Source organism: Macaca nemestrina, chromosome 7 (assembly GCF_043159975.1).
Source record: "Macaca nemestrina isolate mMacNem1 chromosome 7, mMacNem.hap1, whole genome shotgun sequence".
NCBI classification, from domain to species: Eukaryota; Metazoa; Chordata; class Mammalia; order Primates; family Cercopithecidae; genus Macaca; species Macaca nemestrina.
Genome location: NC_092131.1, coordinates 147,662,817 through 147,679,657, shown reverse-complemented (window position 1 = coordinate 147,679,657; position 16,841 = coordinate 147,662,817). Strand labels below are relative to the sequence as shown.

Genomic DNA, 16,841 nt, shown 5'->3' with positions numbered 1-16,841 from the left:
AAATGTTTTATTTTGTAAATGTAATGAGCTAGTGAAATCTTTGCTGCCAAAATTAAAAATGTAGGAGGATTGATGGCTAAATAAATTCTGAGAGTCATTCACATCATATGAGATTGATGCCATTTTGTCAACGCAGTCTACCACTAAGCAGAAGATAATTCGAGTAGAAATTAAGGTAATTTGAAGTATATTTTTGAATTTATATGACGATATCTTACATTGATTATTTGGTAGGCATTAGTTAGGATATAATTGTAGTTTATTTTAAATATCTCTTGTATGATATGTGAGTACCCATTAGGGAAGGAATGTATGAACACATTAAGAAAAACAGGCGCTTGGATTTTGGAACAACAACAGCTCACTTTTTATAGAATCATTTAAGAGTCATTAACTACCCAGAATGTAACTGAGAGACCACGAATATGAAACAAGGATGACAGGAAGGTAAAATATTTATTAGACTATCCACGAAGCCTATGTAGTTGACTTCTATGATTACTCCCCATTCAAAGCCTATATACTTTTATCTCGACACGAACTTAACAAATTTGATTAACTGGCTTTCTGTGCAGTGGTGCATCAATTCACAGTGGAGTCAGCTAGAGTTACACTGATACAGTTCCAACAAGGCAAGGAGACGGCCTCAATGTATATGGGTATATATACATCTACATGTATGTATACAAGAAGAAAGAGGAAGGAAATTAGAAAGCAGAGCACTATGGAGGGTAATTAATAAGTGGGTCTTAAGCTTGGAAAATCTTGTTGTGATGTAGCAGAGCCCCAGATTCAATCATACAGCAAGGAAATCTAGAAAATGCAGTCTGGTTGTGTGCCTGAGAGGAAAAGGACATAGTCTGATAACCAGTTAGTTAAACCTGCCACAAATACTGGGGTTCTTGATGATTTCTGTATTACAAGTCACTGCAAACAAACAAACAAACAAAATCTTACATTTAGTATTTGCCACTTGGGGCAAACATCACAGGTAGATCTCATTATATAGAATCATATCCTTTCTTTTCATTTTTGTTTGTACTGTCCTCGAGATTAACCTATATCACCAATTAACTCAATATATTGAAAATCTTTTATTATATCAGTTGAAGTGCATAATGCATCAAAGAACCCAATTACTCTTTTGTTGAACTGGCAGAATAGGCAAACAGATACTGATCTCCCCTGTTTCTGTCCACGGAGAACAATAAATATCAGCTGGTAATGCATGAGAGAAACAGCATAAATGGATAAAGATAAGTAGTCTCTAGATAAGAATAAAACCAGTTTTAATTCTTTAGAAAGATTAAGGTATCTTTCCTATCTCCTTTCCCATATCCATCCTCAACAGGGAGACTTGTGAAGTGAAGAAGTGGTCTGCCTATGTGTGGCTGCAATAAAGTAGACAGAAGTGTTTCTTTTGTGGGAACAACAGGAATGAAGAGACTGTAGGAATGTAGGGAGTTTGCAGAGTCCAGAAGGATGAATTGGAGGAGATCTGTAAGTTCTGAGCAGAGCAGTCAAATAGGAAGAAACAACTTCTATGGTTATGGAGAATTGAAGTACAGATGGGTTAAGCAAATAAACTGAAGGTCTTGTCTGAAAAACTGACCAGAATGCAGCCTACTGCTGGCTTTTACCTGCTTTCCAAAGTATAGAGCCTACTGCATTGCAAGGGACAGGGATTGGGAAACTTTTTTTTTTTTTTAATGGCACGGCATAAATTCAATATTCACTCAAACTTACTGCCAAAATATTTAAAAACATGAGTAGAGAGAAAGGAAAAAGCTCAGGGTTTTCATTGGAAACATAGTTACATAATTTCACAGACATGCACACGTCTTAAATAGTATCCCATTTAAGCAAGGAAAAATGTCTTGTTTTATGTAATGTTTTTTTTGACATAAATTCCTCTTTCCCACTAAATACCACTATCAGCAGATCATTTCATTATTAACTTGCTCACTTAAAGCACAAAGCAGAGAGCTAAATTCATCTCCTCCAAGAGACCACAACATCCTGTACCTGTAGAAAATCATGGCACTTGCCATAATGTATTGAATTGAAAGTGAACGTATCACCCTTTCCTCCGTAAGCTCCATCCACTTCAGATCAATGTGTCCATATTTATATTTCCAATGCCTTACATGCAACCTAGAGCAAGATACACACCCAGTAAACATTTTTTGGTAGTTAATGAAACTGAGTTGCCTTTTTCTTTAGCATCTGTTCATGTGCAAATACTCTTGGAAAAAATAACACATTAATTCAGGCTCCTTCCTAACATTTGCAGAGGCAAAAGCATCGATGAAGGTCCACATACCATAGACCTAAATAGTTATATTTTATAAATCTAACTAATAAACTGTTAAATAAAACATATCCTAACTTCCTACCTAAAAGAAAACCCTTCATATCAACATGATAAAAATTGTATGTAATAGCAGTTATATTTTAAGATGCTAAAAGCTGGAAAAATGCAAAAGTTAAAATGCAATTATCAATATGCATATTTGAGTGTTATGCTTAGATTGGTAATATTTTTGTTTTTAAGTAAATGTATGCATAAATCAGTATATTTTTTTCAGAAAATATACTTTCTCACCTTTATTTTAGCAAAATCACTAATTTGTTCTTATAATAAAAATTTTCAGATATTTTACATTTGGCTTAATGTGGTGCCAAACAATGCCTTTCCTAAGTCACATGATATCTGCTTGTTTCCACTATTTTCTCTTTTTAAAATTAAAGCACACCTTCGCTTTGAAATGTTTTCTCTTTTTTCTTTTCAACCTTTACTTTTTCTAAATTCTACCTATGTATTTTCTTTTTCTACCAAATCATAGTTTACACACCTTGTTAATATTTAAAGGATTAAAAAATAAAAGGTTGCTGTATTCAAAATATACGTTTAAGTCTACAATTTATACAAAGGTTCAATTTAAACTTTCAAATACAAAAATTAAAACAAAATGATTTCTCTGTGTTCTCAGATACAGTTTATATATAGTTTTCAGAAAGTTTTTTCTAAAGTACTCAAAATATTTATTTAAATGAAAACAAAATACAAATTATAAATATTAGATACAAATTTCTATGGTAAATCATTTGAATACAGTTAAAATTTAGTTAAGCCTCATGTATCTAGATTTTAAAAATAAAATAAAACTATTGACAATTTTAACATTAAATGGCCATCTAGTTGGCAAAGAAGTATCAGGCTTCATGTATATTAACATAGAAATTTACATACACAAATTTAAACATCATATGAATTATTTAATATTTAACATAGTTCTCGACCATTATGTGCACTTTTTTAAATTAATGGTACTGCAGAGATTTATGATTATCTTCAGATGCATACAGTGGAACCAAAGGAAAGTAAGCAATGGGTGCTTGTTAATGATGCTTGATTATGCAATAATCTACTGCATTTCTGCTCTCCAAGGGAAGAATTTGGCAAGTTAATTAGTTTGCCCCTTCTCTTACCTAAGTGCTTCCAGAGCACAAATTTCTCCCCACACTCTAAAGCAGTATCTTCCTGTTGTCAGCAGTGGTACAACCTGCAAACCTTGGTAGCATTTGGACACTGTCACCTTTTGTTTCTAGGACACAGGAGGCAAAATGGTCCAAAATGTTTCTCTGGGTCTTAGAGGACATGAATCATAAGAGCAGGTGGTGTTACTCACAAGAGGAAATGCTTAGTATTCTGGCTTGTTCTGTGCCAGCGCCAAGTGTAAGATCCCAAGTGATAGAGGAGCCCAAGAGCTATTTAATGATGAGTCTATATTTGTGATAAGTTGAACCTTCTAAATTCATCAGTCCCAAAGAAAAGGTCTCCATTGGTCTGGGTTTCAGGGTAGTGTTGTGTTAAATTTGTACCTGAGTTTATCAAGTAAATGTTTTCTCTTCAAGAGCACAGGGATACTAGACATCTGAAGAGAGAGGTTAGGGGAGAGCTTATACTGAATGGTGAAAAGAGTGAAATGAATTTGGAGGGAGCTAAGGCAAAATATCATCTTGACTAAGATTTTGTTTGGGAGTTTGGCCTAGAAGTATTAGTTTATTGCTCTTGTTTCTATGTGAGTACATGTCTTTATGTTCCCCTCCCTCCCTCCCTACCTGTCTCCCTCTCTCCTTCTCTCTCTCTCTCTCTCTCTCTTTCTCTCTCTCTCTCTCTCTCTCTCTATCTCTCTCTCTCTCCCCCCCTCTCTCTCTGCTCTACAACTTGTCTTGAATTAATCCTTGTTCAGATAATTTGAAAAGGTTGACCTGGGGTTGAGTTCTCTCTTACGTTCACTATTGGGATTTCAGTCCCTCATATCAGGTTTTGAAAAGCAGGGATGCCTTTAATTTGTTTATAACAATCTAATTGCTTTAGATAGTGTTTTAAGAATTTAGCTTAGAATGTAAAGTGTAGGATGTTTCTGCTATAAATCAAAGTCCTTGGGAGACTCACAGACCTCAAGCACAATTTCTCAGAGGGCACATTCAACCTGGATATAGCTAGGTATATTTTGGGTTTCATTGTGTTTATAGTTGTAGCGAAAATTGGCCAAATATTATTAAGGAGGGAAAAATAGCATAAACATGCTCAGTAACATTATTTGTCTGTATTCCCCAGCACTGTATGTCCAGGTCACAATAGCTTAACAACTGTGTTAAGCTATATTTTTTGAGCAAGAGAGAAAAAAATGCCACATAATAGGAAATCCTGCTAAAAATGTATCAGAAAAGCCAAAGGGTGCAAGATAATTTTAAGTAAACCTACAGAATGAAGAAGAAATCATATGCCTCATAAGTTAGAGATATTTTGTCTCCTTTTCAACTATTTTAATGCTTTGGGAGTAAATAACTAGGCCAGAAATGTGATCTACTCACCTCATATCTCTATTATTAATTAATCAATGATTATAGCTCCTGACTCATGTTTTATGCATGCTTAGAATTTTAATTCTCTCTGTCACTTTGCATCAAGCTAAAAGCAGTGAAAATATGAAAATTTGCAGATAGAGAAATTTTAGTATGCTATTACTCTGTAACTACATCAGACTTTTCACATTTTTTAGTAACATGGATTAGAACATTGAAGTTATTTCGCATTACTGCTTGACCTAGTCTATGTGGGACTTATAATTATTTCTTCATTTTGTAAAATTTTAGGTCTGCTTTCAGCAATTCATTATACCTTTACATCTAATATACTGTTTTCTTCCTTTTAGAAATTCTATTAATAAAAATAGATTGGAACATAGCAGCATTGTTGGCAAACCAAGCTTTATTAAATATTTGATTTTATCTGTTATAGAACATGAAAATCAGCGGTTATGCAAGAGCACTGATTATATGAACTTGCATTTCAAAGTTAAATGGTTTTATAATGAATATGTGCGTGAACTTCCCGCCTTCAAGGATGCTGTTCCTGAATACTCCTTGTAAGTAGTGATTTTCACACACACACCCTCAGATCTAATTCACAGTCCTGTAAAATTACACCTGAATTGTGCAGCACTAAAATCTCTTCACATAATCTTCATTGGAATGAAGAAATTTCTGTTATGAAGTTAACATTACAGGATTTGCGTGTCTTTGGGAACTATATTTAATTAAATTGTGTTGCATATTTCAAATATGCCCTATCTGGATATTCGACTCAAAGACAAAAAAAATACATAATAAGACATGGCTCACGTGATAAAATGAATGATTTTCTGTAAAAGTACCAGAACACAGATTTTTTTTAGGGGAAAGTATGGTGCTTGTATATTGACCGATATATTCACATTTTCCTTTTTATTCAAACTTGTAACTGTCTTAGGAATTCGTATTTCTAAAATAGAAATAGTGGTTTAACAGGGAACTTTTTCATCAATATGCCTCTTTCAAACACATTTATAATCACACAAGGACTCATGTAATATTCTGCATTTGGTATGTATTAGAATTCTATTTTATTCTAATGAAGAGGTCTTCCCTATGCCAGGTACTTGCCAAGTGCTGTAGAGCAATAGAAAAGAAGCTAAAGACCCTACCCTGAAAGGAACTTATACTCTAGGAGATTCTGATAAGCTCAAAGATCATGATAAAGCAAGGCAGAATGAAATGTGTGCTAATTTAAGGAGCATAAGCAAAGTGCAATAGGGTTTCGCAGAAGAGAGAAATTACCTCTGTTTGGGGAACTCCACACAATATTCATGGATGGGATAGCATTAGATGTAGACTTTATAAAATTTACCAGGTTACAGAAAGGAAAGGGAGAAAAAGCATTAAGATGAAAATGAAAGTTATGAGCATAATTATGGAGGTAAGAATATATGAACTATCTATCATCCATAGGAAGTGAGGCATATTTCTATTTCTATAAAATTAGTACAAAGTAATGTTTTTAAAAATAATGTAGGAAAAGTAGTTTTGAGCCAGATTTTTATAAATAAATATTGTGAAGCTTGTACCACATTCATCAGGCATTGTGGGAGTTGGAAGAGACAAGGAATGGGGGGAAGAGAAGAGATTTATAAGGTAATGAATGATTTAGAGGTGAAGTTAGAATAGCTCTTTAACACAACTTTTCCCATACAAAGTATATAAGAAGTAGTGGGACAGTGGGATAACTTAAAAATGCTATGCTATTGGGTATAGGGTGTTGTGGAGATTTTGGTCAAAAGATACAACATTTTAGCTAAGTAGGAGGAATGAGTTCAAGAGATCTATTATGCAACATGGTGACTATAATTAGTGTATTGTATTCTGAAAAGTTGCTAAGAGAACATATTTTGCATGTTCTCACCATAAAAATGGTAAGTATGTGAAGAAATACATTTTTTCATTATTTCAATTTAGCCATTCCACAATGTGTACGTATTTCAAAACAACGTGTTATACTCAGTAAATACATACAACTTATTTTGTCAAATAAAACATACTTAAATACAGTAAAAATTATAGTCTTCATGTTAAATAAAGGCTATACTGATAATGTAGAGTGATTGCAGTATGTATGCAAAGGATGAAGACATGGGAGAGAAACTTTGAAGACAGAATTCACAGAATTTGTCAATTAAAGAATATGGGGTTCAAAGAAAGAGGAAAGATGAAGATTCCTTAAAGAACTAAAGGTAGATCTACCATTTAGTCCAGCAATCCCACTTCTGGGTATCTACCCAGAGGAAAAGAAGTCATATACCAAAAAAGATCTTTGCACATGCATGTTTATAACAGCACAATTCACCATTTCAAAAATATAGAACCAGCCCAAATGCCCATCAATCAACAAGTGGATAAAGAAATTGTGGTGTCTGTGTGTGTGTATATATATACACAGCATGGAATACTACTCAGCCATAAAAAGGAATGAAATAATGACATTCACAGCAACCTGAATGGAATTGGAGACCATTATTGTAAGTGAAGTAACTCAGGAATGGAAAACCAAACATTGTATGTTTTCACTCTAAGTGGGAGCTGAGCTATGAGGAAGCAAAGGCATAAGAATAATACAATGGACTTTGAGGACTTAGGGGAAAGGGCAGGAGGGGGGTGAGGGATAAAAGACTACACATTGGGTATAGCAAACACTGCTGAGATGATGGGTGCATCAAAATCTCAGAAATAACCACTAAAGAACTTATTCATGTAACCAAACACCACATGTTCCCCTCAAAACCTATTGAAATGAAAGAAAAAAAAAAAAAACAAGAAAGAGGAAAGAGTTAAGCATGAGGTCTGTATGCCTAAGTTGTTGGTAGTATCATTGATAAGGAATAGGAAAGTAAAACAGAGGAGCTATTTTCCAGACACTTCTGCTTCTGGCTCTGTCTAGACACTCTACACTAAACTAAAATCAGATTAACATGTTCCCTGATGGCCAAAAATAAAAAGGTAAAAAAAATCAAACAGCATCAGAAAGACAACAAAGGCAACCAGGACTTGAGAATCTAAGATCCCTGAGAAAAGAGAAATGCACTAAGATGAGTCCTGTATTTTGTTGCCTCTTCTCTCCCATGTTCTTCACCCCCATATATCTGCCAGTTTGCAACACAGGGCTTGCAGAGTAAACAGCCAACAGTAGCCCAGAGTTTACAGCTGTCTTCCTGGACTGGAGAAACAATATGGGTGATGGTGCTATGAAGGCTGCTTGGGTTTGTGAGACCAAGATCCCAGAGAAAAGGAAACCACAGAGATATGAGCACAACATTCCACAGGCAGTTCCCACTGAAGGCATTTTCTGATGCCTAATTTGCCTACGTGTTGAGATTGGGGCAGAAAAAAAATCAAGTAGAAAGTGGGCACTAAGAGATTTGGAACTAAGTAGATACGTTAGCAGTCTCATAGTGCGGAAGGGACAAATGTTAGAGGTCAAGGCTGGTCGCCTTTGTGCCTACTTACAGTAACAGCCTCTCCTGTTGTAGCAGTAACCACCATCTGATGCCTAATAGCATAGGTTAGTTTTATAGATTTTTATACTTTATATAAATGGAATCATACATTGTGTACAAAAAATAAGAAAGAAGGAACATTATAAACACTCCAGGCTTTCAGGTGAGACCCTTGAAGGTCTCTGCCCTAGAAATAACGGCAAAGTGGAAAGAGATCAATCTAAAACGCAAGACTGTCTAGATCAAAGGTCCACAATTTTTCATGGGCAATATATAATATTCATCAAAAAATTAAAGGCTACCAGACAACAGGACTAAATGACGATCTGGAGATTATGCTTCTTCAGCAATGAATTGAAAACTCAGACCCCCCCCCAAAAAAAACAGTGAGAACAAAAAAGTTTGAGAAATATGAATAAAACATTTAGCAATATCTATATAGGTGTCTATATTTCTATATATATATCTGATCAGCCAGAGTTTCCATAATTTTTCATTGACAATGCTTACACACAAAAAATCTGTATAAAATGTATAAACAAAAATGATAAAATACATATTGTTATTAGGTACACACGGTACATTTACTAATACATGTTAAGGGGGGAAATCATGTATTATATATTCCTGACACTGTAGAATTAAGACAAAAATCAACTCCAAAAAGATAATTAGATAACTAAATACAGAAAATCAGCAGAATATTCTAAATGCTCATGAGTAAAGAAAGAAATCATGGTTAAAAAAAATACAAAATATTTTGAATTCAGTGCTAATAAAATATGGCACATCCAGTTTTGTAGAATGCAGCTAAAACAGGAAGTAGATGAAAATTCAAAACGTTTTTGAAGTAGAATTTTAAAAGTGTGGTCTATTTAAAACTTTATTAAAGTTCTGTATTATAGCCACAATTGGAAAATTATATATAAATTATACCATTTAAATAACATTAAAATCACCAGAAATAAATGTGATGAATGGCATACAAGCCATCTTTTCAAGCAACTATAAAATATTATGAGAGAAATTTAAGATGAACTAAATGAAATATGTAACATTCCTAAAAAGATGCATTATTATAAAGATAGTAATTTATAAAGATAGTAATTCCCCACATGGACCTACAGTTTCAATGCAACCCTATGCACATTTCAAGAGATATTTTTGTGCAAATTGACAAGATTTTTAAAATGCACGTAGAAATGCAAAGTGCTTAAAAATACAAAGGCAATCTACAAACTGGTGAACTACATTATTGGTTATCTAATAAGATAGAGTTCTTAAGAGAGTGTCATGTTAATGCATTTCTCAGTCCGTTCTCACACTGCTATAAGAAATAACTGAGTCTAGGTAAAAAAATAAAAATAAAAATTAATAGGTTTAATTGGCTCACAGTTCTGCAGGCTGTACAAGAAGCATACTGGCTTCTGCTTCTGGGAAGCTCCCAGAAAGCTGTCAATCATGGCAGAAGGCAAAGGGGGAGTGGGGCATCTCACATTGGGAGAGCAGGAGCAAGAGAGAGTGAGGCGGGATGTGCTGCACAGTTTTAAATAACCAGATCTCATGATAACTCAAACACTATCACAAGAAGAGCACCAAGGGGATAGTTCTAAACTATTCATAAAAACTCCACCTGCATTATCAAACCACCTCCTACCAGGCCCCACCTTCAACATTGAGGACTACAATTTGACATGAGATTTGGTGGGGACACAGATCCAAACCATATCAGTACATAACAAATGAACCAAGGGAACAAAATAGTCCAGAGGCCAATTCACGTGTATGGCATTACCTGATTTACATCAAAGATGCAAATTCAATGCAGTGGGGGAATAAATGGTGCTCTAAATAAATGGTGCTAGATCAACTGAGCATACATACAGAAAAAAGAATTTATGCTCAGAATGGAGAAAAAATATCTTAAACAATTTCCAAAAATCAATTGTCCATAGATTATAGATGATAACTAAGAAGTCTGAGGTAAGCACCCAGGATCAGTTACAGATTAATGTGAATGGGTAGAAGCTCAATGGCAAAGAATTAAAAAATTAATAAATGGGTTGATAGGGAAGAGAGCACACAAGGTCTACATTTTACAAGAGTTTGACTTTTGAAGGGAATTACAGCGTAGCTGTTGGAAACTAAGCATATTTGAGACAGCATGGGAAGAACCAAACTGGGTAGAGGTTGGAGGTAAAGAGGAGGAGATTGATTTAATGGAGAACAGGTAAAGGTCTCTAAGACCTTTACTGCAAGAGAGAATGAAAGGAGATTGTTGATTCTGAATTACTCTCATATACAAAAAAAGCAGCATTCCTGTTAATTATGTGCAAATGATGTCCTTTGTGGTAGGTAACATTATTAATTTGTTACAGGTGGTTTGAACCTTTTGTCATGCAGTGGCTAGATGAAAACGAAGATGTGTCGATGGAATTCCTTCATGGAGCATTGGGAAGAGACAAAAAAGATGGAGTGAGTTTAAATCACCTTCAGAATGTTCATTGCCATGATTCAGTCACATTGCTTACTTTTAACCTAATGGGAATTATTAGACTCATCGTTATTAATTGTTTCCATTCCCAATGACCAAAATTAATGTAAAACACAATTTCAGTGGTCTGGTCAGAACCCCAGAAACTTGCCTAAATTTGTTTAAAAAAAAAAAAAAATCAGTCACCCATTTTTCCCAAGTTTTTCTTTAATTCTTACATTAATCTGAATCTACAGGTTCCCTAAGCTTGTACAAAACATCTTTGTTGTCCTGGAACTTTTCCAGGATTTCTAGATTAGGAGCAGATATTCTCCCAGTCTCTTTGCAGCAGCTCCCAAAATCTTGAGCCACAATCGACTTACTAAGCTAACCTATTCCCTGTGGGGAAAATGAAATGCAAAAGAACCAGTACCTCAATTCTGCAGTGGAAAAACCAATTAGCAGCAGCTTGCCCCGTGATCTTAGTTCCACCACACTTTCTGGCAAAGGAAATTAATGATTTTAAAGTCCGTAGGCATTTTATTACTGGGAAATGTAGATATATGATGCGGGAGATTCAGTTGTTGATGGGAAATAATGAGGAATTTCCCATTCCCCCTCTAATGCACTGTTTGGGATGGCTTCACCTCCTCTCCTCACAGTTCCAGCAGACATCTGAGCATGCCCTCTTTTCTTGCTCCGTGGTTGATGTGTTTGCTCAGCTGAATCAGAGCTTTGAGATTATTAAGAAACTGGAATGCCCTAATCCCGAAGCGTTATCTCACTTAATGAGAAGATTTGCAAAGGTAGGTTAAATAAAATGAGTCTTCTTTTTTTCTGGGTCTGTGGCGATCTGAAAAAATGCTATTGTTTTATGGTGTTAGTCTTCTCTGACACCCCTACCCCAATTTATTTGTAATTCTCTACTAGTAAGTTCAGTTATTTCCAAGATTCGCATCTGATTTCCTGCACTTCCTATTTCTTTAATGCGGATTTATCATCTTAAAAACCCATTTATTGTTCACATCGATGACTTAGCTACTTATAATCGAAGAAATTACCATAGATTTCCAAATTACTCACATTTCAAATGTGGTGTTTTCTAGCTGAAAGTAAGCCTTGGCAATTGCATATTCATTAATTAGGAAGACTAACCTCCTACTTTTAAAATATTAAATAACAGCCAAAAATCATTTATTTAAACCATTCTTAGAGATGACACTCTTAGTCCTCTTGGATGATACTAATTTCCCAATATAGTGAAATCTATAGGAGAGTAATTCTAAAAATTCTCTAAGTGTTCTCTTGATGAGCAGCTGTGTTTGGGTGAATGCCAAGAAAAGAATGAAACTGGGTCATTAGGAATAGTGTTTGAAAAAGTATGTCACGTACTATTCTTGGAATTCTGTAGGATTTAGGGGAAGCAGGATCATATGAGAATTTAAAAATCCCAGGGTAAATATATTTAGGTTAATATATTTAGTAACATATTATAATTGTACCTGATATTAGAAAAGTAACTAGAATTCACCCTCAGAGTAGTCAAGCAGGTAGGTTATGTAAGTTGGGAGACAAGAGTGCACGGTAACAGGGTAGAAGGAATGCTGAATTGAGATTTCTAGACCCGGGGCTCCAGCCACCCCTTGGTAGCTCTGACCTTTCTTCAGCTGTAATACTGAACTTACCCACAATAAGCCTGCTGGGGTATAACCAAATGTACTGAATGGAAGTGTAAAAAGGTGGGAGGTCACAAGGAAGGTCTTAGAATCACACTCAGGAAAACACATTCTCTGAGGCAAGAAGAAAAGAATCAGTTCCATGTATTACTGAGGAGATGTGTGCTTTTATTGGCGCAATAAAAAAAATCAATTAAGTAAAACATTTTTAATCCATGGAAATTCAATAATATCCAATTGTCAACAGGAAATAATGTAATAACGATGAGAAGCATTTTCTGGAAAAGAAGAAAGTAGTGATTTTCATTGAAAAAGAAATTCTCTTTTATTAGAATGATTTGAAAATCTCTTGCAAGCATTTTTCTTTAACTCTTGCAGTGACTTACTATACAGAATAATAAATAAAAAGCAAAATCAATTAAACATAAAAATAAGTAAAATCAGTCAAATCCATTTTATCATTGTCAGCCTCTCTTTTTTCTTTTTTTCCTTTTTTTTTTTTTTTTTTTTTTTTGAGACAGAGTCTCGCTCTGTCACTGGAGTACAGTGGCACAATCTCGGCTCACTGCAACCTTCACCTCCCAGGTTCAAGTGATTCTCCTGCCTCAGCCTCCCAAGAGTAGCTGGGATTATAGATGTTCGCCACCATACCCGGCTAAGTTTTTCCATTTTTGGTGGAGAAGGGGTTTCTCCATGTTGGCCAGGCTGGTCCCAAACTCATTATCTGCCTTTCTATCTATAATTTGTATTTTATGTAACAAAACAGATAAAAAATGGTTTGTGTTTACTGTAATTAGCCATTTCACAAGAACTGCAAACTATTGGAATTTGTTTTTATTTCATCAGATGTGACTGACTAATTCGTCTTGAAAACTCTACCCTTCTAAGTATTGGAATCCTTATATCAAAATATTCTAAAATCTCATTATCTTTATGGGATTTATATTGATTTAAACAGTCTCCTGGAGATAAGACATGTTAATTGTATCTGTAGAGATTTTAAAAATTTTGCATTTTAAAATGGGATTTAAAGGGACAATTTATTCTTAGTAAACAGGATATAAGACTGAAAAAGGTACCAAACAAAATGCTTCAAATTTCATGTCAAGAACATTCAGAAGCTATGATGAGTGATAAAATGGGTACATGAGTAGTCAATATTCCTATGACTATACTACTGCTCTTGACAAGTATGGGTAATTTAATTTTAAAAATAGATATGAAGTAATGTTATTTTTAATATTGCTTAAAAACAAACAAACAAATATTAAGTCCTGGGTATGAGTCTGGCTGTTTGCCAGGTGTGAGATACTGTGGTAAATGACGCACACATATTTCTATTCCTTGTTCTCTGGGAACATAATTATAATTTTTAAAAATAATAATGATAATTCATTGAGCATTATTATATGCTAATCACTTTATATATTTTCGTATTCTTCACAACCATCTAATTAAGTGGGTGCTATTATTTTCCCTCATTTCCATCCATGATGAAACACTAAAAATGTTTAAATAATTGAAATGATATGGATAGAATCCTTTCAACCACTAAACTATACTCCCTTCTCATTCTGGTGTGATCAGAACTAAGTTAGAAATTTGGAGAATAGAATCTCACTATTTGTTTTTTACCCTTAAGGTCAAACCCAGGGATTTATGGTGGCAGAAATGGGAGACCCCATCTTACGTTGGATGTGTTAAAATGCATTACATAAATCAGTGAAGTCACATTTCTAATGTTGCTGAACCAATAGACAGTTTTCTTGTCTTCCTTGTGTTGTTCTAATACTGCATTGTTCCATGCATAAAATGTGAATGAAAAGATGGATTTTGAACCACACTTCTTATCTTACTGATCATAAGAGCAATGCACTAGATGGAATAACTGGAAGTGTTGGCAGGATATTTAGCCCACTCCTAATAGGGTGGCATTAGCTCAGAAAAACACAATGCCTTTGTCTGAGTAATTGATGGCCATCCTACTCAATACTCCACCAGTAGCTGTGTGTCAAATCAGAACTGATCATAGCTGAAAGATATTTTAGTCACCCTGTCTGATAAATGCAGCAGAATCACTCTCTGTACTGCCACACTCCCATTAGAATTTCATGTTATTTAATCTGGAACTTTTTGAATAGCAGCTCTTTATAGGTATCCATAAAAGAACCCTCTACTCCTCATGACTGTTTCTTTAGAACAAGATGCAGCAGCCCCTGCTAGGCTGTTTGTTCCCTCCCTCTGCACTGTACTCTCTTCTGAAGACCAGTAGTTCCCCAAAGATAAAATCATGACCGAAGCTCACACACCCAGAAGTCCTATGTTCCAGGCCTTGCCAGGTGCCCCTTCCATCACAGCTCCTCTCTGAAGACTTACCTCCACCCTGTCATGCATTCGTTAAGATAGTGCTTCTCAAACTTTGTATGCATTGGAATTACCTTAGACTTGTTAAAACCCAGACAGATGGGGACCACCTCTAGCATTTCTGACTCGGTAATTTGGGATAGGACCAGATAATCTGCATGTCCAACAAGTTCCCAGGTGATGCTTATAAGGCTACTGATTCCAGAACTACATTCTGAGAACCAATGAGTTAAGCATGTCATAAGCAACAGCTTATTAGTGTTAAAGAGCTATTGTGTGGTAGTGGTTTACTTAGCTGAATAAATTAGAATGAAATTGAAGTTGCCCACAAAATGTACATTGCACGCTCTCGTTCAAGTGACATCGTACATTAGTAAAGATGGGAGTTATTATAGCAGTGTACTTGCAACTCTTACAGGCACATAGCTTTAAGCTATATTCTTTTTTTTTTTTTTTTTTTTTTTTTTTGAGACAGTCTCGCTCTGTCACCTAGGCTGGATATATTCTATATGACTGTGCACTTTTTCTTACCTGCAGCCCATCCTGGCTTGCTAACGATTGGCGTTTGTAGGCTAGTACATGTGACATCCCAGGATCCCTTGTCTCTAGGCATAAATTCAAGGGACTAGGGTTTTTCTATGAAGTATACTCAAGCTGTAGGCCGTAGGACATACTTCAAGAATGATTGTAAAGAATATCCAGCTTCCTCTTTCTTCTTTAGAAAACAATAAAAAACAAAAAACAAAACCCAGGCTGTTCAGCAAGTCACCTGGCAGCTGTAGGATGTAGAGGAAGCAAAATCATAAGAATTTAAAAATCTCACATGGCACTAAGTTGTAGAGGATTTTGACATAGCCCAAACTTTACCTTAAGTAAGTTACAATGTCTGAGTTACAACGATTGCCTAAAGTCAGGTTTATGGTTTGTGTTTATATGTTGTTGTGTATGCAATACAATATAATGATTCTTCAAGTTTATGATGCCATCAAGAAGCTGTAGACTGAGAGTAGTGTTCATATGTACAAACGAATAAGTATTTCATAGGTAAGTCCAAAGTAATTCAACGTTATGTCTAAAGTAAAATTTGAAGAGACACATTTGGAATATAATTCAGTCTGATCAACCATCTGTTTATCAGGATTTATTGGTCTGCTGCTTGATAACATTTTATATTTTTCAAGGTCAACTTTGTATTTGAGTTGATGCATATTATCACGTTACTGTGTACTTCAACACACTATTGATTTTCTGTCTGTGTGTTATCTCTTATTTCAGGATTTCATTGTGATTTTAAAAGTGTGTAAGCAAGCTTATAATCAATTTAGCAAATTCAGGTTTATAAATTAAACATTCTTCTTCAGCTTAACTCTTTGGAGTGTCTCCCTCAGTTGATTTTGAGCCACTAAGAAAATTCAGATATATGTTGTACAAATAAGAAAATAAAAGCTTTTTAGTCTTTACTTTGCTATCAAAAGAGATGACATTTCTACTGCTATTTGCCTTACCTCTTCTAAGAAAATCATATCTACATTCGGCTTATAATTTAATCTGTGTATAAAAGCAGTAGAGTGCAAACTCATTCATGCATCTTTAAGTAATTGAAATAAAATTTAATTAACGTAGTTTATTTTCCTCTGTTTTGCATAATTAATGAACGCAGAGGGCATTCTTAGGCTCAGAAACAGTTATTAGAGAGAGAAAAAAATGTAGAACTAAGATGAAAAAGGCAGTAAGAAGGTAACTTAGGATTAAACTTTACAGTGTATTTGTAAACTACATACTTACCTGGGTCAAGTTCACAATGTTTTCTTTCTTAGACTATCAACAAAGTGCTGCTCCAGTATGCTGCAATTGTATCAAGTGATTTCAGTTCCTATTGTGATAAGGAAAATGTGGTAAGTAAAAATGTCTCTACTCTCAAGTATCTCTCAGTTGAGATTTACTTCTTCA

The 16,841-nt window shown here is 34.8% G+C and overlaps 1 protein-coding gene across 1 annotated transcript in view; it reads left to right on the top strand.

Moving 5' to 3' along the window:
* The window catches only part of LOC105490028 (unc-13 homolog C), a 699,235-nt gene that overhangs the window by 549,803 nt on the left and 132,591 nt on the right, over positions 1–16,841 (top strand). Inside the window, exons 19-22 of the mRNA XM_011755257.3 lie at positions 5,312–5,438; positions 10,757–10,853; positions 11,514–11,657; positions 16,709–16,786. Coding sequence (XP_011753559.2) covers positions 5,312–5,438; positions 10,757–10,853; positions 11,514–11,657; positions 16,709–16,786 — 446 coding nt within the window. The remainder of the gene's footprint in view (positions 1–5,311; positions 5,439–10,756; positions 10,854–11,513; positions 11,658–16,708; positions 16,787–16,841) is intronic.